This window comes from Pezoporus wallicus, unplaced genomic scaffold (genome assembly GCF_028554395.1).
Source record: "Pezoporus wallicus isolate ANWC-B61680 ecotype Strahan unplaced genomic scaffold, APGP_CSIRO_Pwel_v1 contig_8108, whole genome shotgun sequence".
Taxonomy (NCBI): domain Eukaryota; kingdom Metazoa; phylum Chordata; class Aves; order Psittaciformes; family Psittacidae; genus Pezoporus; species Pezoporus wallicus.
The window spans coordinates 649,467-674,815 of NW_026638088.1; the positions used below are offsets into that span (position 1 = coordinate 649,467).

The 25,349-nt window shown below is 45.0% G+C and overlaps 1 protein-coding gene across 5 annotated transcripts; it reads left to right on the forward strand.

Moving 5' to 3' along the window:
- Positions 1–412: 412 nt before the first annotated feature.
- PRKAA2 (protein kinase AMP-activated catalytic subunit alpha 2) lies at positions 413–22,933 on the forward strand. Of its 5 annotated transcripts, XM_057409262.1 has the most exons (10): positions 413–578; positions 6,881–7,022; positions 9,040–9,133; positions 10,518–10,662; positions 11,685–11,772; positions 14,364–14,588; positions 15,993–16,497; positions 18,252–18,378; positions 18,625–18,898; positions 19,574–22,933. In XM_057409262.1, exons 1-9 carry the CDS (start codon positions 485–487, stop codon positions 18,861–18,863), a joined length of 1,659 nt encoding a protein of 552 aa, XP_057265245.1. In that variant the 5' UTR covers positions 413–484; the 3' UTR covers positions 18,864–18,898; positions 19,574–22,933. The 5 variants fall into 5 exon arrangements, with proteins under 5 accessions (XP_057265245.1, XP_057265244.1, XP_057265248.1 ...); XM_057409261.1 differs by having other exon boundaries at positions 18,625–22,933; XM_057409265.1 differs by having other exon boundaries at positions 413–553; positions 18,625–22,933.
- The last annotated feature ends 2,416 nt before the right edge of the window (positions 22,934–25,349 follow it).

Sequence of the window (25,349 nt, forward strand, 5' to 3'; positions counted from 1 at the left end):
GCACCCCCCAAGGAGGGTGTCACTCCCCAGCAGGTACCCCCAAAGCCGGGTGCACTCCATGGAGAGCTGAACCCACCCAGAAGAAGGGCACGCCCCGAGGAGGGTGTCACCCCAAGGCAGTGCCGCCCTACGGGGGTGTCACCCCCAGGCAGGTGCACCTCTGGCCGGGCACACCCCAACGAGGTGTCAGCCCCCCCCCCAATCCGTCCATCCATCCATCCATCCATCCATCCATCCATCCATCCATCCATCCATCCATCCATCCATCCATCCATCCATCGCCGCCGCCGCGGAGGGCGCGCTCCTCCCCGCCCGCGGGGCCGCGCCAGCCGCCTCCCGCGCACCCGGCCCCGGTACTCCCGGCGCTCCCGCCCCGCCGCCGCTCCCGCTGCCGCCGCCGCCGCCGCCCGCCGAGCCGAGCGGAGCGGAGCGGAGCGGAGCCGGGCCGGCCCTGTGCATTGTGGTCCGTCGGCGGGGGGCGAACATGGCCGAGAAGCAGAAGCACGACGGGCGGGTGAAGATCGGCCACTACGTGCTGGGAGACACGCTGGGGGTCGGCACCTTCGGCAAAGTCAAGAGCTGAGTACCGCGGCCGTGGGGAGGGCTCCAGGCTGCGCACCCCCTTTCTCCTTTCTCCCTCCTCTAACGCGGGCCTCCGCGCCCTGCATCGCCTCCCCTCCGCGGCGAGGCCGCGCAGCATCCCCGGGGGGCAGCGGGGGGGGAGCCCGGCGCCGGCCCCGTGGGCTCGGGGTGGGAGGTGCCCCCTTCTCGGGGTGGGGTTGTGAGGAGGGGAATGGGGCTCGGAGGGTAGCGGGCGGCGGGAGGGAGATGGAGCCCTCGCCCTTGTGTGCTGCAGCCGCCGGTGCGCCCAGCAGGACCCACCAAAACTTTCCTCCAGAACTAGGAGGAAGGTGATGGGAAGGTTGGGCAGCAAAGCCGGCACTGACGGGCATCCTTCCCTCGCCGTGCCCAGGCTCCGCTCCCTTCTGCCCCTTCATTCCCGATGAGGCGGCAAGTGCTTTCGGGTGGGTGTGAGGAACGGGGAGTAAAGGGGGTTCCTTCTGCTGCCCCCCTGTGCGTTATCCCTGGGGAGCTTGGGAACTGGCTGAGACCGGCAGCAGGCGGGGATGGAGGGTCGGGTCAGGCTTGGGCTGTACACGGGGATTCCTGTGTCATTCCTGCCAGAGTAGTCAGCTTGCATGTTCAAGGCGCTGTTTTGCTTTACCTGGTTTGCAAAGGTTTCTGTTTCTTTTCCCTGTGAATTCTGCCGTTACAAGCAAATTTCAGTTTGAATCAAGATATTAAAAAAAACCCAAAACCAACCAAAACCCAACAAAAAGTGTTGTCTAAGCAGAATGGATAGCGGTGATTCCTGGTTGGAAATGGATTTTGTTCCGGCCAGGGCAGTGTAGTGGCTGCTCGAAGGGGTGATGTGCCTGCATGCAGCGACTGGAGTTTTAAAATAACCCCAAATTTGACAGCAGGGGAAAGAAACCACCACAACCACTGGAGCTAAATCCACCTGTGACCATTAATCAGGCCCCTAAAAATATATTGCCGTGTTTAATCCCAAACCACAACTTTACTGACTGAAGAGTTATTGGAATAAGTACTTCTAACAGTAAGGACCATTGAAATCACTGGTGGATACCAGCAGACCTCAAAAAGGGCTCCAAAGACAGGGTTTTGTCCTTGCAGACCAAATTAAGCCTGCCAACAATAGCCTTTTTTCCTTAACTACCTTCCAGGAGTAACTAGTACAAACACCCCCCACTCCATATATGACCTTAGTAAAAACTGACAGTTTCCAAAGAAACATTTCAAATGGCATAAAAGATTTCCTAGCTCAAAATCCTTTACAGGTACATAGTATCCTTCATATATGCATATATATATATACACGTATTTTATATATATATACCCTCTGGCCCCTCAATATTTAGCCTACATCTGACAGGTGTAATTTGCACTCAAGATTGGAAACTGAGAAGAAGAAACTCAAGCTCCTATTTAGACAGAATTCCAGCATTTTAATCAAATGAGCTTTAGAAATAGCTGCGTTCACCCTGTTTAGCAAGAGACGTGAGAAAAAGGAAGATTTTGGCCTGATTGGTTCAAGTGTTGTATATGGTGTGTGTAATAATTGCTTTTACACTAAGAAGGCTGGTGCAGTCGGTGACATTGCTTGTGGGTGGTGTGTTTTCTTCCAACACGGCCTTGCACAAGAGGCCTTTTACTCCTCAAGGTTAAGAAATCATAAAATTACAATTGTCAAGGTTTATAATTGTTAAGGAAATAAACAAAATGGCAATGGAAGAAAGGATTTAGTAATGATGGGCTACCAACCAGAGCTCGAATTTGTGGCTGGAGCTGAATAATCACTTTGAGCCATCAGAAACCAGAGATGTAACAGAAAAAGTCCCTGCTGCCCCACTGGGATGTTTGTTCTGGGACATCAGTGAACAGATCCTCCTAAAAAGTAGCTAAATACTGCAAGAAACTCCTCGTTTTAAGCCCATTCAGTTCCTTGATCTCATTTAAAGGAAGACTACGCAAGGCTTTCTTCAGAGGGGGCCAAATAGGTTGGCCGATGAGAGCAGGATTTTAGTGCTAATACTGAAATTGCAGCTGGAGTTGGTGACAGAAATACAGCATTTGTTAGAAAAGAGGAAGGTGGCAGGAGAAACTGCGGTGGATGCGAATGTGGTGGATGGGTAGGAGGTCTCATGCTAAGGGTCAGCATTACTGCACAGGATTTTGCCAAATACTAGGAGAGCTGGAGGTAGTTATTTTCCCTGTCCTGCAGGCTAAAAATAAGGTTAATTTGGAGAAAACAACTGTGGAAATGATCTTGGATTATGATTTTAGTGAAGCAATGAAGGAAGGAGATGGTATCTCCTCCACTGGTGGTTGGTAAGGATGGGTTAGAAGAACTGCTGCTGTGTTTGTCACGGGCACGTCCCACCCTGCAGGTCCCTGAAGACCTCTCCCGAAACCACAGCCCTTGCACAACGAGGTTCACGGTGGTTGCAGCTTGGGGACCATCAGTCAAAATCCAGCAGCACAAATATTTTTCCATGCACGACATTCCCAATGGCCACTTGGTGGTTTCTTACCCACACTTGTTGGCCACCAAGGTGATTGGTTTGCGGTCCCTCAAGGACCGGCAGTGCATGGGTGATGTTTATGTTGGTTATGCTGAAACCTCATAACGCTATGAATTGGGTCAAATCCTGTTTTCTCCTGCACTGTGCCATTGCTGCTGAAGAACAAACCTTGCGTTGGAGGGAAGATAAACTAATGGAGACTGAACAGATGAAGGGAAGGGAAAGGAAGGATGATATAACATGCGAGCAAGTGGCGCTGGGGTAGAATTAATAGCAGTGTTGCTAAATATATGCTTTGGATGGATTTCATTTTTAACTTTGGGCTAAGATAAAGGCTGGCACAGCTGGTAGGAAAGGAGTTTTCTCACCCCTCCGTAAACTTCTACATTCCACTGAAGCATTTGCAAAACTTAACTCTTTGTGCTTAACTGAGCTGCATCAAACATGCATCCAGCGGTAGGCTTCTTTGGTACCTGCTGTAAAAAAAGCTATGCTGTCAAGGACTTTTAATGATGATCTCGGCTTATGGTGTTATAAACACTATTCCTCCTCATTTTTTCCTTATAAAAATAACTAAATTAGAAGGAACTTCTTTCAGAAACTAATTCTATATATCCCTTCCCTTCTTTCCTTAGCAGCATCTGATGCTGAAGTGTACTTGTGCCCAGGCAGTCACATGTGCATGTGGATGAGGGAGCAGCTGAGGACACTCACACTGCATCCTGTTTGGGGCTGGTTTTTGGAGTTTAGGGTCAGCATTACCACCTAACCCTTATGGCTGGGTTATTTTGCAGCACAGTGTGCAGTGCTTCTCCTCTCAGTGTGAAATCCATCTTCACTGCTCACTCCAGTTGCTCATTTTAAGCTGTGGTAAACCTTACCTGAGTATTTGTCACTAGAAGACAAGATATGTGTTTAAATCCCCTTTCTAATACTGCCACTCAGCCCCTTCTTCTCCTCTGGGCTTTTAATCCAGGGAGTTAGTGAGAGGAAAGGAGAGGGCTCCCTCACCACCACCACAGGCCACCATTGCCCACCCCTGGGGTGAGGACAAACCCCTTAGAGACGAGCATCCCAAGCATCATCTTCCATGCTTATGCTCATCCTGGGGCCAGATTATCCCATCAATGTGCACATGGAGTCAGTGGCAGTGACTCCTTGAGCAGAGGGAAGGTTGTTCTTGCTACCCCATGTCAAAATTCCTGCATCTGCAGGCTGCAGCCAAGGAGACCTGAAAGGCTTCAAAGTCTCCCACCACATAGCAAATTATGTTGTGTCTTTGTCTCTATTTCTCAAGGCGTTCGAGTAGGCTTAACAAGCCACAGGGGACTGGAACAATAATATCTCTGTATCTAATGCTTACTGTAAGCAAAAGATGGATTACAAAATAGACTGTTTATTTTTAATTATTAATGTGTTGGAGCTAGCAAACCTTCACAGAGTTACACAGTGTTTGTCATGGATGGAAGGGAGACGAACTCTTCAGCAATGGTATTAAAAACAATAATTATTCATTCCGGGCATGGCCATTTATTTTTTTTCCCAAGTGCATAATAAAAGATTTTCAAAGCATAAGCTGGGGTAAGGCCAGAAGGGATTGTCTTGAAACAAAGGATGGCAGAAACCAGGGGTTTCTTCCTAGTTCAGTGTTAAACCTCTTTCTGTTGCTGTTCCTCAGTTTCCCAGCTAATGGCTGCGTGTGTTACATTTCTACCATGGACCTGAGTGAATCAAGGGCAGCTTTCAAAGCACAGGTTCTTGTGCTCCGGGGAAAGAGAGAGCAGAGGTATTGCAGTGCTATATTTGACCAAATTGAATGCTGCTGGTGAAAGACTTGATCTCAAAGACATAGAATCATAGAATGGTTTGGATTGGAAGCGGCTTTAAAGCTCATTCAGTTCCAGTCCCTTGCCATGGGCAGGGACACATTCCACTAGAGCAGCTTGCTCCAAGCCCCTTCCAACGTGGTCCTGAACACTGCCAGGGATGGGGCACCCACAGCTTCTCTGGGCAAGAGAAGGTGTGGATTCTCTGTCCCTTTTGAATGTCTGCTGAAGATGTCCTATGCCCCCCTTTCATGCCTTCCCCAGCCTCCTCGGTGTAATATACACCATGACAAGCTTGGCAGATAGAGATCAGTACCCTTTATAAGATTACTACTGGCACAACTTGGGGAGTATTTCTTGCACTTAACGAAGAGGCTGTACCCTGACCCGTTTGCAAGCTGCAATAAAGCTTGAGCACGCTTTTGTGCCCCTTGCACACATGGTGCTTTGCAGAGGCTTCCTCCAGTACTGCCCTGCTCCCCTCTTTCCAAGGATGCACCGGGGAAAATGCCTCCTCGGACTATTTACAGCACAATCTTTGCACCGCGAGAGAGGAATTATCTGCCTCCTCCAGCCCTCAGCTAATCTCTAAATTGCATCTATACTGCAAAGCTGAGTTTATTTTAATTTCACCTAGTAGTTTCAAGTATTGCGAGGAATAAAATGGACGTGCAAAGCGCTGCTTTAATTTTCAAGGGCAGTAAAGTGTTTTATTTTTAGGATGCTCTTACTGAGGAAAGAATCTCTGGTAGGTCTTATCTGGTGGCTAATAATAGTGACCTGGCATGCCCTGAGCAGCGCCGGCGCTGCCGCCCTGCCCTTCTCACGCCGACTGCTTACTCCGCTTGCTTCTGATCAGCTCATTAGAGCCTCCAAAATTACAGTCTAATAATGTAATAACATGGTTTGCTTGTAATTATTAACTCCTTGTGCTGTATGTTAGTACTGGAAGGGTAACGTTCATAATTAAAGAGCACAAATATTTACTGTAAGCAGGTTTTCTGTGCAGTCTTTAGAAAACCATCCGTATGTTACTGTTTTTAATACAACATGAATTGTTGAGAAGGGGTAGCTCATGGCCAGAGAACCCTTTTGGACATCAACATCCAGCTGACAGTTTCCAAGCAGTTTCTGCTATAAACTTCAATATAAATCGTGCTTCCTAGGAGCTTCATATTTTGTTTGTATAGTCTGTTTATTGATAACAAATGGATCGGATGCTGAATCCATTTCACATTATTGTTAAGTTAGTGCCAGTCCCCCAGTGACAGTGGTGCTACTCCTAGTCTGTGGTTGCCGTTTGTCCCCGTACACAGGAGATAAGCATCATCTCAATGCACCAAGTGCCCATTATAAAAACCCATCCTGAAGTTTGTATCTTTTCTAACACCACATTTTGCTCTTGCAGTACAGCAGTGTTCCTGCAGCCTGTCATCAAACCAAGAAGCACGCTTAAGAAAGTATAAATAGAAATTCATTTTAGTAATGCAAATCCTGCAGTCCAATTTTGGGCAGGGAAAATCCCTGTATCATTTTTTTAAAGAAGTGTGATGGTCTAGTTCTAAGACTTGGTTTATCAGGGGTTTAATCCACCAGTGTGTTACGGTGGAGATTCTCCTTTTCTATTTAAATATATCTGTTTATGATTAATGCAGCTTTTACATGCTATAAACCCTTGCAAATTAGCTTTGGGTATGACCTCTTCCAGTAACTCAGTGTTTTATTTAGTGGAGTGTTTTTTGTGGAGAAGTCTCCTCCCTTCTGTCTTACATGACTCCAGTGGGAAAACAATCAAGAGACAAAAACTAAGATAAAATATTTCACCCCCTCGTATTTTGTTATTTTTCCCTTCAAGAGTTGTTTTTTGCTTATAAATCAATGTCCTAAATGGCCTATGTGAATCTTGCTATACAGTTTAGTGACTTTGCAATGCTTTCTTTCTAATAGTTGGCGAACACCAGCTGACTGGGCACAAAGTAGCAGTAAAAATACTCAACAGGCAGAAAATCCGCAGCCTGGATGTGGTTGGGAAGATCAAACGGGAAATTCAAAACCTTAAACTCTTTCGGCACCCTCATATTATCAAACTGTGAGTACCCTTCTGCCTTTCAGCTTACTCGATCTGCAAAGACTTCAAGTTCACAATTGACTAGGTTTCAGGAGATGGCTTGGAGTAGTAGATGATGTTAGGTATGTGGTCAAGGTTTTGCACATTGGAGCTAATCATTGCTTTTTGAGAGACTCCCACTAATTTATGGAGGGGACACAGTTGACACTTTGAGCAATGATGGAAGATGTTTCTCCCATTGGGAGTAACAGCCAACAGACCAATGTCCCTGCATCAGGTTTTGCTCAAAGCTGTGCTCTGTTGAACACAGAGACCATTGTAAAGGTGTGTAGGGAAGGTCTGGGCTTTCCTGTGCTGGGATGCTATTAAGAGTTTTTGTGATGATCCTATTTAAGCTTCAGATCTCCAGTATTGGAGCTGCTGAGAATTGCGCCTGAAGACCGGCGGCATGGCCAGGCTCATAGAGTGAAGCCTTGGCCCAAAGTCAATAGGATTTATGTTTTAATAGCCTGATTACCCAGAGCTTAAAGGAACATTTCTTTATTATTATTTATTATTCAGACATAGGTTTTCAAAGTTGCCACTCTGATGAACCTGAATTTAAGTTGTAAATCAGCACCTGCACTCCAGCCTCTGGGAATCCTTCTCAATCCCCAGTTTGTGCAGGCAGGCCACATTAACGAGGCACTTGATAATATCTTTGGCATTTCTGTAAAAGAAAGCTGTTGAATGGTAACTGCAAGGAGAAGTTGACATTTAGGTCAGCCTTAAAACTGGCATGAGATATAGCAAATACCTGGGATTTAGAGGCAAGGGAAAACAAATTTTCTCTACAGTTAAATAACTAACCATGCAGCAGCTGTTGACTTTAGAGTAACTTCACAGTTCCATGGATTTATTGGAGAACAGATTGGTATTATTTCATGAAAAACCCAGCAAGAGTCCCCAGCTGTGTACCCAGCATCCTGCAAGTTAAGTCCTGGTCACACATTTGTCGAAGTATTAAAGCCTAAAAATTAAACCCAACTTAACAATGTAAGTGTCCTATGGTACATACTGCAATCATGAAATACAGTGATAAAAGAGGTGAGGAAGAGAGACCTTGGTGCATAAACCTGCTCTTTCAATAGCTTTTTATGTGTATATAAAAGAAATAGTGGGGCAGTTAACAGTAGCTGGGATGTCTGGGTCCAAAGCACTTCAGAAAAATTAGGTTGATGCTGTTGATCTTTATGGGGCTACCACCTGTTCACTGCTGATCTCTGAAAACGGTTTGAAATGTGTTTGTGACAAATTCCAACCCACCGAAATTCGGCTGTAAAAAGAAAAAAGCAAACCACAATGTATGTGGAATAAAAGAGAGGGGTGTCTCAGATGGTGCTGCTATGAATGCCTGTAGCAGCATTGACCTCAGCTGATGGTATTTTATCAGCTGGAACACTGAAATGGGTTTGCAGTGCTCAGGGATCATACTGAACGAAAATGGAGAATAAATAATTTGCAAGTCAAGGGTGGTGTTCTTTTTATTTTTTTCCCCATTCTAGAATATAGAGGGATTTAATATTTGAAAAATAACTTTTTGGGGTGCTCATCTTTGTTTCTAAAGCTTTCAAAAGAAGCTCCCTCTAGTGCCTAGAGTTCTTCATCTTCTTTATGCTTTATGCAAGGGAAACCAACTATACCCCGTTCCCTGCCCCCTGCAAAAGAAGCATTCATTTCTAAAGCTGTTGTTGCAAATCTTAGCCAAAATGGAAATTTGTAAGTCAGGACAGTCCTTAGTGTCACAGGATTGTCTGGCAGAGATTTCAGAGGATCATTTAAAAGCTTGAAGCAAAACTGTAGGTCTGTAAAAGAGATCCTTTCATAGACAAGGGAAAGATTATACTCGAAATAAGAGATGGCTTTTCAGAAGTGGAAAGCAGTTATAAATGCAAGATCCAAACAAATGCTTATTTTAAGTGTTGACATGAATCTGTTTAAAAGCCTTTCCCTGTTCTTCTTGATTATTTTCTTAAGTAATCCACTTGTGTTTTTGAAGGTACCAGGTCATCAGCACGCCAACGGACTTCTTCATGGTCATGGAATACGTATCCGGTGGTGAACTGTTTGATTACATCTGTAAGCATGGACGTGTAAGTGCCAGTGCCGTGCCCAAACACAGCCCAAACACCTGTGTGGGAAGAGGATGGTGTTTAGAAGCAAAACGACTGCTAAAGGGAGCACAGTTAAGGTTAAGGCCTAAAATAGAAGTTGCTTCACAGCAAACCCATCTGAAGTGTCTCGTACCCAGCTCACACAAACGCTGTGTGTGATTTTTTTTTGCAGCGTTCTCTGATGTATTTCCATACGCAACCCAAAGCATCCAAGGTAACGTGTTGCTTAGTGCAAATATTTGGAAAACTAGCATAGTTTTATCATTTTTAGCTACGGGTTGCCTGTCAAAACCCCCATGGTTCAGCAGCAGATTTACGGCATGAAAAGGAAGACGGCTCGGTGTGGTCTCCATCCCAGTCGTTCACCTCCCTGAGACTCCCCCTTGGTTCCACGTCAGGGTTTTTGAAGACTTTTAAAGGATGTGGCTTATCTGAACAACGTTCTCAAAAGCCAGTAATCCTGCTGGTTATAAATCACCTGAGGTGTAGGTTAAACCCATGGAATGTGGTATTATGGTTACAAAGAAAATCACTAGTGTCTGCCCCATGGACCTCCTCATAGTCAGGGAGCAATTGCAGGGCAAGGAGATAAAAATGGGCTTAAGTGGACATTCAGAGTAAGGTTTCAGGTGAAGGATCAGCCCATTATACATTTCCTGTCTGTACAACAAAAATCAATGCATTTATAACTAAATGGCATAGATTAGTGCACTGGTCGATGGAGTGGACTCCACTTTTCTGAGTGTAGTTCTGATTTCCAGCACGTTTCACCCATCTGGATCTTTTCAGTGACTAATTTGGATCTTTTCTGGATTTTTGCATACAGAAACTAAATTTTTCATCAAGTGTTTTTAGGAAATAATCAGTCAAAATAATCATTCTCCTCATCATTTTAAATGTAAGTTCTCTTAATAAAAGTCAGACAACTTTATAGCTAATTTAAATCATCACAGTATTCCACCTTTAGCTTTTTTTTCCCCAAAGCCATCTGTCCATGAGGAATTGCTCCCTGCAGCATCCTCTGCGGTGTTTTGTCCAGCCTTGATCTGCATGTGCTGTGTAAGAGAATTGGTCCTGTTGGGATAGCAGGCCATTGCCTCATAGGTGCCACCAGCACGTTCTTGATAGCTCAGCTAAATTCAGGTTTCTAATTTCATCTCCGGGCTGTATCATTTGCAGAGACTAGCACATTATAAAATGCAAGGGGGGAAATCTGCTTTATTTGCTGCTTCTGGTCACAAGCGCACTGTGATTTTCTCTCTGTACCCTGGAACGTTTTGGCTCCTTGCTAAGTCAAACCTTCCCTTGCCAGCTCTGCATGCAGACCAACCTTCAGGACTATTATTTCCCCTTGCCTCTGTAGGTTGAAGAGGCAGAAGCTCGACGCCTTTTCCAGCAGATTCTCTCTGCAGTGGATTATTGCCACAGACACATGGTAGTCCACCGAGACCTGAAACCAGAGAACGTGCTGCTGGACGCACACATGAATGCAAAGATAGCTGATTTTGGTATGTGACCCCAGCAGCATTCCAGACATGCAGCCAGCTCCGCGGCGCTTGCTGGAGCGTGTCCGTGTAGCACGCCTTACAAAACCCAGAGCCTGTTTTCCTAACCACTAAGCAGTTGCTTTACCTGAAAAGCCCACAGTTGTAAACACCATCCCTTTTGAAAAGCAGGGATTACCTACTGTAGGCTGCTTCTGTACTGCCATTAAGAATAGAGCAGGAAAGTAATGCAAATCTTCACTATGTTTTAGTATAATCACCTAATACAAAGATTTAGCTGATTTATGTATAAGACAGACTCGGTGCAGTTAGTTCCAGGTTGAGCTGGCTGCATGTTTATTTTCATGCATGTTCTCCATAGGTTTTGCCATGTGCTCTTGGCCTCACTTTGTTTTACAAATGAGCAGTAACAGGAGGCTGTTAGGTTGCATTCCTGATTGAAATCCATTGGAATAGCTGGGCTACCAGCCGTGTCCTGATGACTCCTTTCTAGCAGTGATAAATCCTTTTGAAGATTTACTAATTTCACACCCCAACACAATTCCTATATAAAGGAAGAGCTCTGGGATGAATTATGTCTCTGTTCCTGTGTGCTCTGGGATTTGCAATTTACAGAAGCAAAATTAGCCTGGAGTGAATATTCTTTGGTTGGACATCAAAATAACAATAATGATGATAATTGTGGAGGAAGTTGTGAATGCCCCATCCCTGGCAGTGCTCAAGGCCAGGTTGGACACAGGGGCTTGGAGCAAGCTGCTGTAGTGGAAGGTGTCCCTGTCCATGGCAGGGGGTTGGTACTGGTTGAGCTTTAAGGTCCCTTCCAAACCAAACCAGTCTGTGCTTCTATAAGAATCATCAGAATTTTCAGATCAGCTCAAAGGAGTTTTATCTAAATTAAATGAACGGTCCCCCCCTCAAATTTCCCCCTCCATTTACAATACCTCTCCTTCTCTGTGAGACACTGAGTTCTCTGTGCCTGGACCCTCACATCAAACATCACTATACACTAAACATCTTCTTTTTAGGATTGTCCAACATGATGTCAGATGGCGAATTCCTACGCACCAGCTGTGGCTCCCCAAATTACGCAGCCCCTGAAGTCATCTCTGGAAGGTAGGACATTCCACTTCTCACCAGAACCTGTGTGAGCACATAGTCTTTAAATGTGTTCTTGGGATTGGAAACAGCTTTGCACATCTAGTCAAAGCAGCTGGGTCCTGCCTTCCAGCCTGTATTTTATGTTTAGGTGAATCTACTGGCAGAAATCTGAAAGTATGCTTGGTTATTGCAGTACCTGCAATAGCAATAGGAAACCAGGTTTTGCTAAAGGTGTTCACCTTGGATGAATTAGGATAGGAGATGTTGACTATATTGCTAATTAAAGAGGAGGGAAATTACTCTTAGCATGCAAATACTGAGGTTTCAGATGGAAAGGCTTTTCCAGATCACAACCTTCTCTCCTGCCCACCTATAATATAAAATAACAGTGTAATGAGGAAAACCGTTCACTAGCAGAAGAATCAGGGAGATCTTTAATCACTTCCCTACATTGTTGAGCTCTTGTGTTGAAGATACTTGTCTTCTGGTTCCTTAGGCTGGGGTTTTGTTCATGGCAGTAGTTTCAACCCTTATAACTTTGTTTCAGATTGATGACTTGAGTTGACAAACCTCCAGTGTGGTTGCATGTTGCAGCATGCAACATCTGCACAACACATGGCACGTTGAATGCATTCTGCAAGGGTGAATCGGACTTTACTATGTTGATACAGAAGTGTTACCTCCTATGTTTTACTGTTGGGAACCTAAGTTACCCAGACTGTGCTTATTTCCCTATCATCTCTCTCTATAATAGCATACCAAGGATTGCAAATACAGATTTCAGTCCTCTGTATGGTCCTTCAAACTGCCCGTCTCATTTTGTGACCCGTATTTTTGAGCTGCCCTTAGCATGAGCAGTAGTTTTCCTGTATTTCCAGCACAGAATTTTGCCTATAACCATAGCTTTTAAATACAACATTTTGCTCAAAGTGTGTTCGCTGTGATTATGGTTATTTTATCCCTGTTTATGTCAATATAAGTGTTGGCAGAGTATCCTAGGAATTAGACTAGCATCCAAAAACCCTGTTGTGACTACAGCTCATTGTGCGAAACCAAGTAAATCCTCACTGTCAAGAGGGGGACCAAGCCAGAAGCTCTACCATGAGTCCAAATAAATATTATTAGTATTATTTCAATGTCGTTTTCAGTAAAGGCCAAACGCACATTTAGGAGACAAGGCACATGGCAGATTAACAAGGAGGATTTAGTCCCTGTATGCAGAGCATGATTGTTCCAAGGATACAGGCAATACAGCTTATTAGCAACAAAAGTTGAAATAAGACCAAAATCAAGCCTACACATTGCACTTTTTCACTGCCTATAGCTGCAATACCATTTGTAGTACCGGTGATGCTTAATACCCCTGATTAATATCCCAATCTGCCGTGTCAAAGCTACAGCAGAGTACGCATTTATGAGAAAAAAGACACAATCCACTGTTCCTGCAGTGGGATGAGTGCATTCCCACTGGGTGTGCGGGTCAGGGGAGCTGGTTCCCAGCTCCTGCTGCCTTTGCCGGGTAGAGCACAAAAGCAGTGGAGTGTGACAGCTCAGATTTCGGAGGCCTAAAAGTGTATCTCGTTCAGGCTTAAAAGTCCAGTCAGCTATTCAGGTCATGCAGTTATCAGCAAAAGGATCAGGCTTCCTATCTGTTGGAGTTGGGCATGGAGGCAGGATCAAGAAGGCATCTAGCTAATCGTCTGCATTTCCAAACTGACATTGCTGCTGTCCCTGGCCTCAGTGGGGAAAGTCTCACCCTTGGGTATGCAGAACTGGTGTTGTAGTGGTGTTCAGGGAATGGCTGTGTGCATGACTGGCGCTTTTTGTACATTGGTGTGTCTGTGGGGGTGCTTTTCAGGAGGAGCGAGTGCAGGATGCTGAGGTTTCAGGAAGAGACTTCTCTATTTCCATTTGAACCTCTGTGTTTTGGTAAGGTTTGACAGCCCAAGGGTAAGCACTGCAGGAATGCATCAGTTGTAGCAAACCAGATAAACAAATAGAGCAAGCAGGCAGCAGCAAAGTCAGTATATTTGGGGTGTCCAGACTTGGTGATGCCAGGGAGCACATTAGCAGCTGGTCAGAAGCAGGAGTGCTCATGTACCAGCACACACACTTCAACAGAGAGTAAATGCTCAAAGATGTATTACCTGCTGCCATTTCATCTGCCTCGCTGAATGAATGGTGTCCCTGCCCATGGCAGGGGGGTTGGAACTGTAAGGTCTCTTCCAACCCAAACCATTTGAGGCTTCTATGAACAGAAATTGGTGGCTGAGCCCTTGGGGCAAAGCAATAAGGAACCTGGCAAAGCTCTTGGAAATAGGGGTTTGCTTTGTGGAGGGTCTGGCAGAGGCAGGGATGTGCATGGCCATCCAGAGAAGCGCGGGCAGCCAGCACCAGCTCTGCCGTGTCATTTCCCCTCACTCCTCAGTGATTTTGGCTTAGGCAGGTTTAGCTGGGAGCATCCATGTGAGCGGCCCTGGGGTGGGATGCAGCTCTGGCCTGGTGGAGCTGGCAGCAGGTCCCCAGCTCACCCGGTACAGCCTGCACCCTAACTAAGGAGAGGAGGACAGGGGATGACACCTTTCTCCTGCCTTGCCTTCACCCAGGCTGTATGCTGGTCCAGAGGTGGACATCTGGAGCTGCGGTGTTATCCTCTACGCCCTTCTCTGTGGCACTCTGCCTTTCGACGACGAGCACGTCCCCACTCTCTTCAAGAAGATCCGGGGAGGTGTGTTTTACATCCCAGAATACCTCAACCGCTCCGTTGCCACTCTCCTCATGCACATGCTGCAGGTTGACCCCCTCAAGCGAGCAACCATCAAGGACATCAGGTCAGCCAGGGTGGGATGGGGTTGGCTGGCTGTGCTCGGGGGGCTCTGACAGACTGGTAGCAGAGGGCGGTGGTTGTCCTGGGGGTTATCTGCTGGTGTGTGAGCAGTAGTCAGCTAATCCAGCTGATTTTTGTCCCAAGTGATTCAAGGAGCATTCATGCACCCTTCTGTGCTGATGAAGAGATAGGTGAGGATGAACAGGGTGATGATTTTGTATGTATTTTGTGTGCCTGTGTATATATACATATATGTGTATATATAATCCTAGAATGGTTTGGGTTGGAAGGGACCTGGTCTTACATATATAAATGCTGTTTTATTGCATTATAAAATAGCCTAAAAAGCTCCTAAAAGTGCTTAGCAAACCCAGCTATATTGCACAATGATTCTAAGAACTTAATATCCACCAGCCATTTTTCATTACTTTATTTCAAGACCACCTTCCCCTGGATACCGGTTCAGAATAAGAGGGTAATCACTGTACTTAGTGTCTATCCAATCAAAAAGGAGAAGAAACATAAGAATTACTAACTTAATCCATAAATATTGGTTATAGTTTTAAATGTGAGCAAATGGTTTATCTTTAAATGCAGCAAAGTCTTCTTGTGTAGTCAATGAGTGCAGTGCCCATGAACCTTTTATCTGCCTGCCTCAATGTGGAAATTCAAGGTAAAGGGTACAATTGGGTTCTTATGCATGTATGTGTGCCCACAGAGATCATTATAAGTTTATGACTGGTAGCAGGACTTCAAAATTCTCACTGTCTGAGCCATTTTAGAAACATTTTGTTAAACTGGAGACTGTTAAGCATTTTATGAGGTTTATAGTAATCATTACATCCCACTGGTGTGCTAAGCATATACATAAATGTTACTAGGACATTCAGGAGTTCTCAGGTTTTTGATGTATTTGCAATGGATGGCCTTAATTTTACCCTTCAGGGAAAACCAAGTAAAATGCCTGTTTTATTTCTGAATTCTTTAATGCTAGAGGATTTAATTACATTATAGAGCAGCAGCACTTACGGTGAAATTACAGTTGTTCTGTAGACCCTATAGACAAGGTTATCATTTAATTATCACTTAATTATCATTGACTTCATTTTAAGTCAGTGGGAATTGGGTACCTGGATAGCTTTGATGCTCTGTATCTCTATCAGACCCATAGTAATCAAAAAGTGTGAGCATTTCATATGTGCTGAGCTCTTACTTCAAAGCCATGTGAGCCAGCAGCCATGCTTGTAAAGTGTCATTACCATTGCAATACTGGGGTGCCCATGCAGGGCTGGGTTGAGCTCAACCTGCAGCTGAGGATTCATATTGGACCAAGCGAGGGCCTGGCAGCAATGGATGCCCCAGCCCTCCTTGCACAGAGCTCACAGTGGCTCCTCTCTGCTTTCCCTAGGGAACATGAGTGGTTTAAGGAGGAGCTGCCCAGTTACCTGTTCCCAGAGGACCCTTCTTACGATGCCACCGTCATTGATGATGATGCAGTTCGGGAAGTTTGTGAGAAGTTTGAATGCACGGAGTCAGAGGTGATGAACAGCCTGTACAGTGGTGACCCTCAGGACCAGCTAGCCGTGGCTTACCACCTCATCATCGACAACCGGAGGATCATGAACCAAGCCAGCGAGTTCTACCTCGCCTCCAGCCCCCCCACAGGCTCCTTCATGGATGACAGCACCTTGCACATCCCTCCTGGGGTGAAGCCGCATCCCGAGCGGATGCCGCCGTTGATAGCGGACAGCCCCAAAGCGCGATGTCCTTTGGATGCCCTCAACACCACAAAGCCAAAACCTCTGACTGTCAAAAAGGCCAAGTGGCACCTGGGAATCCGCAGCCAGAGCAAACCCTATGACATTATGGCCGAGGTGTATCGTGCTATGAAACAGCTGGACTTCGAGTGGAAGGTAGGGAGTGCTGCTGCTTCTTGGTGGCCTTCAAGGGTCATTTTCCCATGAGCTGAATTGCTCAGGGATGTTAGTAAGTATGCTCACAGCCTCACCCAGTGAATGCCCCCCACCTTGCAATCATCCCAGCTCTTTCTTGTTAATATAAACATGCTGAATTAAGATGCTAGCTGTGGTTCAGTACCTGTTGTGTTTATTTATGGCATGAAATAAAGGCTTGCTTTCCAAATGCTCTTGGCTTCTGGATGGAAAGATGATTCTGCCTCGTTTAGCTGCAGGGATAAGAGGAGCCAGACACATTTCTAATTTTAGTGGCTAATTCCTTGCGAGGTCATCTTGAGTGCTCCTGAGCCAATAACCCTCATTATTTGTGCTTGGGTCCTGTCAGTCATGTGTGCTGAAATGGCACGATACGCATCTGCATAAAAGATGCACAGATGAGGGGAGCAGGAGCATTGATGTGGTGGCATTTTCCTTGACAGAGATGGAACAGTGCTCGTGGACCAGATGTGCTTTCAGACACTTACCGATTCCTTGGTTTAGGCTCAGCTTCTTGAAGCTTGATTTAAGCCCAGATGACATTTTAGTTGACGGTACTCACTTCAGATATTTCTTCAGAGCTACGCAGAGTTTAGTCACAATCTCTTTCAAAGTCAGATTAATAAATCCCTAAGTTAGCTGTGAATATCTGCTGCTGAGCCTGATTCCCTGAGCCTCAGTGCAGTTGCTGAGGTGAGCTCTCCTGACTCATGGCCTTTCGCAGCAGCCTCATGAGAGCATCAGGAGCAAGGTAAGGAGAATTTCAGCCCAGATCTTCATCACCAGAGGAGATGATACCCTCCTCGCTCCAGCTCCCAAGGGTTGTACAGTGTGAAGGTCATTGTGCTGCTTCTTCAAAGCCTTCTATCTCCTGCTTATTTTTATTAATGTTACATATCTAAAAGCCAAGTAGCACCCAGAAACCTGATTTCACTGCACCAGCCAGGAGATGAACTGTCTTCAGATGCATATATCCTAACTATTCTATGATTCTATATGTGTGTGCCAGCCAGACATTTGTTAGTTGCACGGTTTTATAGAGAGTGAACAAACCTGATGTATTTCTGGTACAGCTTCACAAACCAAGTCAGCCCAACGTCTTTATGTGGGCAGTGGAGCTTATTTTGTAGGAGAAGGTTTCACAATAATTTTTCCCACCCTAAGAATAACTTCAGATGTGACTCTTCATCAAAATAGCTTTTCCATCCATGCAATTGCTTTGTAATTATAGCACAGAGAAGATCTCATTGCAAATGAGGTGCAGCAGATTGTGGGGTGGGAAGCAGCAAGAGAAAATCCACAGCTCAAGACTGATTCATGAACACTGAGTTTAGCTGCGCTGATGGGAGAAGTTGCTCCCCCCCACCTGCCCAGCTGGTTTCATGGGCAAGGTCCTCATACGTGGGCACATGAGTGGACTTTTTGGCTTATATAGCCATTGCTGCTGGCGAAGGAGACATCAGTTTGGTGGCTGGCAGATGGGTCAAAGCAGCTTCATCTGCCAGCAGCTGGTGAATCACAGCCCTATGAAGCATCTTTCTTAGAATAGGAGCAAATAGGATGTGAAACCATTTAATTCATTTTGTAGGCATTGTTCTTTCTAGAAACTGTTTTTACTCCGAAAACGTCTTGCTAGTGCTTAAAAAAACATAAGGGAAGAAATGTTCTGCTTTCTATCTTGAGTCTTACACCCAAAAGCTTGTTTCTCACTGCAGGTAGTGAACTCCTACCATCTCAGAGTGCGCCGCAAGAACCCGGTGACAGGCAATTATGTGAAGATGAGCCTGCAGCTCTACCAGGTTGACAACCGCAGCTATCTCTTGGATTTCAAAAGCATCGATGGTAAGTGGGAAATGGTGCAACGCAAGATGTAAGAACACATAAAATGGCCAGTTTTGAAGCTGATAATAATAGTAACAATAATAATAATAAATCTTTGTATTTTGAAATGCTTCTGCAGCTACTTCAAATCAGTGGAAGCCCCTTTGATCCATTTGCTTCCACTACTGTTACTAGTTCCATACCAAACATGCATTGCAGATGCCAAACTAATGCCTCTCTTTCTTTGCTCTATTTTGAATATTGAAGACGATGTGATGGAGCAGAGGTCTGGCTCGTCCACGCCGCAGCGCTCCTGCTCTGCCGCTGGCTTACACCGGCCAAGGCTGAGCATCGATGCTGCCGCGGCCACCGAGTGCCAGTCACTGATGGGCTCCCTGAGCGGCTCCTTTGTGGGCAGCATCCCCTCGGTGACACCGCGCCTGGGCAGCCACACCATGGACTTCTTCGAGATGTGCGCCAGCCTCATCATGGCCCTGGCTCGCTGATGAGTGCCACCGAGGCACCGGTCCCTCCGCACACGGTATTGCACTGTGAGGATCTGGTCTGACCTGTCCGTCCCTTGTTTCTTCTGCTTCGTTCCTCCTCCTCCGCCCCTCACCACTCCAGACTGTGACACAGACCCAATTCCAGACCCAGAACATACACCCCTCTACCAAGGCACTGAGGAAATCAAGAACAGCTTCATTTCATTCACAATACTGTGGTGAAATGTATCCGATATCCTTTTTTTGCCTGGTGAACCAAATGGGAAATATTGGCATGACTGTAAAGTAGCAAATGTATCACTGATGTTTTGGAACACACCTCCCCTCTGGTTCATCCTGAGTTAACTGAGTGCTGGCCAAGCCTTCTGAGATACAGGCAGCATGTGATGAGATTGATGTTGTGTCCCCTTTGCTGTGCAGAGCAGGGGCAGGATGGGCTGAGCCAGGTCAGAGGGGTCAACCAGGAGCTACAAGAAATGGAGTGGAGGGGTAGTGAAGCAGCTCTGCAGCATTCACACCCGGGTGCCAGCAGAGTGCCAGCCTCTGGTAACATTTTCCTCCTAAAACTCGCAGCTGCTTAGATGCTTCTGCACTAGTGCAATATGCCATGCCCTGTTTTTTTCCCCATGCTAAAGATGGGAAGGTGGGATTTGCAAAGGTCCTGTTGGAAACCTGCCATGGAAAATCCTGTAAGTGTCAATTCTTTACAGAGGAATGTCCCTGAAGATGCTTTGTTTCTTCTCACAAGAGCCCCAGACGTTACTGACCTGCTCACCACATTCAGATGCGAAGGCTGCTTGCCTTTTAACCAGCCCTTAATCATCATGCCCAGCCAACACGCTCACTCTCCCCTGCCACACCACCAGTTCCAGCACCTCAATCTCAAGCAGGAGTCCAATGAGCCACCAATGGACAGCAAGATGCTGATGACCCACCTGAAAACCCAGCGCTTTGCCCGCACTTCACCCAAGGGTGGGGATCCAGGCGAGATGGAGCAGCATCATGCCGCTCCGGAGCACTTACCCCTCACCTTTCCCATAGGAAGCCTTCGCCTGTTGTCACCATCCTAGAACTGCTGCAGATCTGCCTTCCTTACCTCCCTGCTCACCGCTTCATGCTGCTGGAGGCTTGCTTTTCATGCTGAAGGGCTCTCCCATCCCGCTGCTGCTCACCGGACTGTGACCTTCACCACGCCACTGATAAGGCAGGGATATCTGAATCCAGAGTTTTACTCTTTCTTTACTACTGGTTACCTGAAGGATAGGGTTTTCTTTTTTAAGACAAACTACAGGGATTTTTAAGGTTAAATTCTTGTTATTCAAGAGTAAGCTCTAATGCATGTATGACTACTTTGTGTAAAAGAATTCTTATTTTTTGATTACCTAGGTTTAATTTCATGGGCCTCTGCTTGGCTTTGCTATGGTATTCGATTCCATTTACTTGATTTCAAAGAAAGATAATAGTCTCATCACTCAAGAAGAAAATGCTTTATGAAAACGTCGCCAAAAATATCCAGGGACAAACACACACGTGTTTATTTTCTTCTCTTTTGGGGGGTTTTGCTTTAAGAAACAAAGCAAAGGGAACTTTTGCTGGTCCCAGGTATGTGGTCATTCAACTTAACTTAAAAAACTTTAATCCATCTTTTTGATAGTTTCTTATGACCCATTAAGGGGTTTTGCCAGCTGTTTTGTTTTGTGTACAGTTGCACTTTAATTTATACTTTCTGCAAGTTTCTATGGGAAGCAAGGAAGGGAATGACACATTAAGCCTTTTGTACTCATCATTTTAGGTAATGAAGACAAATACAGGATATTTTTGCCATCAACTGGCAGTTCAATGGACATTTTCAGCTTGAAGTCCCTTTTTGTTTCCTTAAGAAACATAAAATTGCCTTACTTTTGTTACAGATTACACTTGGATTCTCACTAAACGTGACTTTACAGCTCCTATTCTTCCAGAAGCCGCACAAAATAGAAAGCTTCTAAACAGTTTTGCTGTTCTTGTCTGCGAAATCCAGCACAGCAGTGGTTGGGTTATAAACCCAGCAGCAGAACACTTTTGTTTTTAGAAGAAATACTGGAAATATTTGTAGTACTCCTAGGTTTTGTAATGATCCTTTTATGATATGATCATTATTGAATAAGTACTCTGGGGTGGAGGATGGCTTTGGTTCCTGTCCCTGGTGGCTATCAGATGATGCGTGTCTCCAGCGCTGTGGTGTGAGCAGGTCAGACCTGGTGAGGATGGAGAATCTAGACTCCTGCATGCAAAAAACAGCCCACCCCAGACTCAAAGCTGAGCAGCCCACCCAGGTCTTTAGCAGCTTCCAGATCAGTGCTGAGACATGAGCAAATGCTGAATAAACAGCCCTAATGGTTTTGGGTGCTGGAGATAAGCCCCTTTGGAAAAGAGCAGGAGAAGGCAGCTGAGCGGCCATAGGGATGGACATTCATTTCCATCCAGGAAACAGCTATGAATGTCCATACCCCAGCTATGGAATGTATTTGAAATGTAAAAGTGTTTTTAAATCATCACTCGCAACTGAGCATCTTGCCAAGTTGCTTGTCCTGGAAACATCTGTAGCCCGGTTGATAAGGTGCTGGTGCAGATTATATTAGATATAATCTGTGGTTCAGGAGCATATAGATGTACAGATGTCTTGCCTTAAAAGGACACTTGTCCTCTGGGATCTCCTACCCAGCAGAACTAATAGTATTAAACAGCAGCAAATGTTCTTGGGAGGATATATTTGCTTCCTGGAGGTGAGTGGGATTTTGAGGTGGTAAAATAAGCCCTTGTGGCACTTGGCATCTTCTCAGACCCATGCAAACATAAACTCATGTATGGATCTGCAAAACCAGTCCTGCCTAGAAGGCAAGACGAATGGCTCAGTTTTCCATATGGAGAGACACAAAGAGAAATGAAGCAACTTTCCTGCTTGATGTCAGCAGAGGCAGTGGAGTGAGTAGGACGGATGGAAGTTCCTCTTTGACGAACCCATTGGTTGAACTGTCCATTACAGCCTTACCCAAATCCACGCTGCATATTGAAATATTCTGAGAAGTTTCACTCTTCCTTTAATAGTGTATTCTTTTTACCTTCAGATAAGCTGTTTTCTGGTTCCTAGCTGCAAAGAAGCTGCTGACCTCCAGTTATATTTTTCCAGAGGAAAAGATTAACTTTTACACTGTTACACTGTGGTCAGGTTTGGGTTTTGAGTTAATGCTGGTACATGCATGTGCATCGGAAAAGCAGGGAAGACATATCTGAATTACAGAAACTTGAATTACTCCAAGTGCAATTCTTCAAAAGCCTCTGGACAGCTGTGCTTTGCAAGCCACAAACTCACCCAAACTTCGCTTCAGCCCAAACGGGAGAGAGACAAAATGCAAAGGATGTAGAGGTCAGAATAGGTTCCAGAATTAACCTCCAGCTCTTGGGTGAGTGCATTCAGAAATAGCTTGTATTGTATTAGTTGGAAAACATATATATGTATGCATATATAATATATACATATATATATATTTAAAAATGTGGTTAGCATCCCTGTCAGTGGTCTCTCAGTTTTATTTGCCCAGCAGCATAGGTGTGTGCCCTGGATACCTGCCATCGCACACACTAATCTGAGCATGCGAGAGGACCTGGAGAAAATGGATGGTATTTTTACACCCTCTTCTAGGTAAAGCCCATGAGTAGCTTAGCTGACCCCATTGGACCCAACACAGCCTTGTCTGGGAAAGGGAGGAGCGGAGCCACGAGTATCCTGCCCTTCCACACTCCCTGGAGAAAGCCCTGGTGCCAATGGGGTTTGGGGCACTGTTATTTTCGGGAGTCAAAGCTGAGCAGGCAAAGGCAGAGGGATGTTTATTTCCTCTTAACAGGTCAGAAATGCATCTTCAGTGCGTGTCCAATTGAGCTTCTCATAAGGTGTGTACAAGCACAGGGGTATATATACGGGCAGTGTTGTAAAAAACTTAAGCAAGTGGTTGGTATCTGTTGTATATACATTTTTTTTGTGTGACTATGATGCCATTCGTATTGGAATAGATGAAGTTTGAACAAAATAACCATTCTGTCTACTCCTGTTCATTTTACTGCTCTTTACCATCAGTCATCTTGTGTGCACCCAATGGAGAAGGAAGAGAGACCTATACACGGTATGTGAAATCGTGCCTTCAACATACATTAGGACTGCTGGAAGTCGCAGCTTTATTTCAAGAGGTGCACAGATTCCCCATCTTATGCAGAATCCCACCAGTGAGACATGCAGGCCATGTTTCTGAATACTTGAAGTACCATTTGTTATGCAATTATTTGGCTTCACCCTTTTATTAGCTGGGGGAAGAAGAATGGCGCATCCCTCCCTTTGGATGAGCCGAACCGATCCTTGTTCCAGCTCCTGCAGTATTTTACAGGAAAGTTTTAGGATCTGCTTTTATTTCAGGTGTATACCTACTAGAGTCACTTTTCTTAAGATCTTACTTTGATATGGGCTTTCCATTTAGTGCTTTCCTTTGGCTTCCTTTTATATTCCTCTTCATCATTCACTTAGAAGAAAAGCAACAGCTTCCTGTAATTGTGAATTTCTAGCCTGCCTCTTGGACACAGAGGTACCTAACTCCCATGCCTGAGAGGTGAACTGGTGTTCAGAATTCCCACATTATAAAGCACTGACTTTTGCAGATAGCAAACCTGGCATTATGTGTATTCGATGCACATATCTTTGCTCGTTCTCATCACCAGAATTAGGAGAACTGGACAGTAAATCAGAGCTCTAGGTGCAAAGTATGAGCACACTTTTGGTGTTAGAAAAAGTCCGTTTTCAACAAAAGCCTTGAAATTCCTGCTGAAGCTGCCTTATTTAAAAATCAGTTTATTTGTAAGACTCATCTCCTTTTATTTCAAGTTTTGAATAGTTTGTTTAACCTCATCTCACAAAGCTGTGAAGTAATACTGTAGACATGGTACTATTTATTCTTGTTGCTGAAAGCATGTTCATGTGTTCTGTATCATGTTATATTCACGTGTTTTGTACCTCAATGCGTTTGTGGGGTTTGTTTTTTCTTTCAGAGCACAAAGCAAAACTGAATCCCAGGATAACTGTAGTGGCCATGGCCCAGCATCTTTGGGCAGACAAACCTCAGCTCTAGGAGAGAGGTGAACCAGACTAGTCTATTGCAGTTTTTGGTTTGTACTATAAGGAGTATTTATGATTTATAGTATGTATTTATGGTTATTTTTTGGTTAAAATACTGAACTTTAAAAAGCTCTGAGTAGAAGAATCCAGTCAAACATATCTTTAATGTGAAGCGCACAAAAAACCCCGAGCTCTACAAATACCCCATCCTTCTTGGTATTTTCTATTTTGTCAGCTGATGGACTGGAGAAGGTTTGGGTTTCAAATGAATTGTTATAGTACTTTCTGGGGTGAGCTTTTGGGTACAGAGCCTAGGTTCAGTTTTGTCCTTTGTGCAAGTAACTGTGCATTAGAATAATCACAACGAAGCCTTTTACCTCCCATTTATGGTGTGGAAAGTGTTTCTCGGTGTACTGCACTGCATGTGATTGATAGCTGTCTCCATGGTTGACATTTGCACTTTAATAAACTCGGAGATGAAAAGAGGCAAAAGCAACAAATCCTTAAAACTCGCTTTTTGTACAGCCCCTTTTTGACTTGGCTGGTAGTTTCCCTCTGGAGATGATGCTCCCAGCACATTTGATCTGCGGGACCAGGGACGTCCCCAGGGCTTGGGAGGGGCAAAGGGGCAGGAAAGGGAATTAAAATACATACATGAATAACATAAACAGGTTCCCCAACCCAAAATACACACCAGGAGCCGGACCCAAAGGTTTTCTACTGTATTAAGGTGCATCTAGCAGAGCTGATGGACCTGTGCTGACTCCAATCTCGACTCCTTATGCAGAAGCATGGAGAGAAGCATTTTAAAGGTACTGTGCAAAAATAGCCTCTCATTGCAGGAAAGGTGCTTGGGGGAGAATTTTTGGACTTAGTTCCTATATACTTGTGATGCAGTGGGATGTAAATACAGTTAAAGCACTGGATCTCTAGTGAGTGCTCCAGTTCCATCCCTATCCACACTCTCCTTTTATGCCATTTGTGTGAGACAGAATTGGCTTCTAAGAAATTTCAGTTCTCCCTCAGATTCAGCAAGTCACAACTGTAATCATGGTGATTTCCATTTTGAGAAGAAACAGAGAGGAAGAGCGTTTTAAATTCATACGAGAATCATTTTAAGTTCTGATGTGTTAAGGATGCACCAGCAAGACTATAAAAGAAAAAAAGGAAGAGTTTAATTTCCTGACCGGTATCTTATAATCTTAGTATAGCCAGCCTGTGGTTTAATTGAGGAAATCTTAGTTGCTATATGTAAAGCAGTTTTGTATTGTCTTGAGTCATCCCATACCAAGCGCTTTCCTTCTGTGCATGCATTGGACTCTGTCCATGGAGGAAAAGAGTTTTAC

What these genes read in the sequence shown, in the direction of transcription:
- PRKAA2 (XM_057409261.1), top strand. Translation starts at nt 485, where the DNA reads ATGGCCGAGAAGCAGAAGCACGACGGGCGGGTGAAGATCGGCCACTAC. An exon ending in CACCTTCGGCAAAGTCAAGA is followed by an intron (nt 579 to 6,880) that starts GCTGAGTACCGC and finishes TCTTTCTAATAG; the next exon opens with TTGGCGAACACCAGCTGACT. An exon ending in GCAACCATCAAGGACATCAG is followed by an intron (nt 14,589 to 15,992) that starts GTCAGCCAGGGT and finishes TGCTTTCCCTAG; the next exon opens with GGAACATGAGTGGTTTAAGG.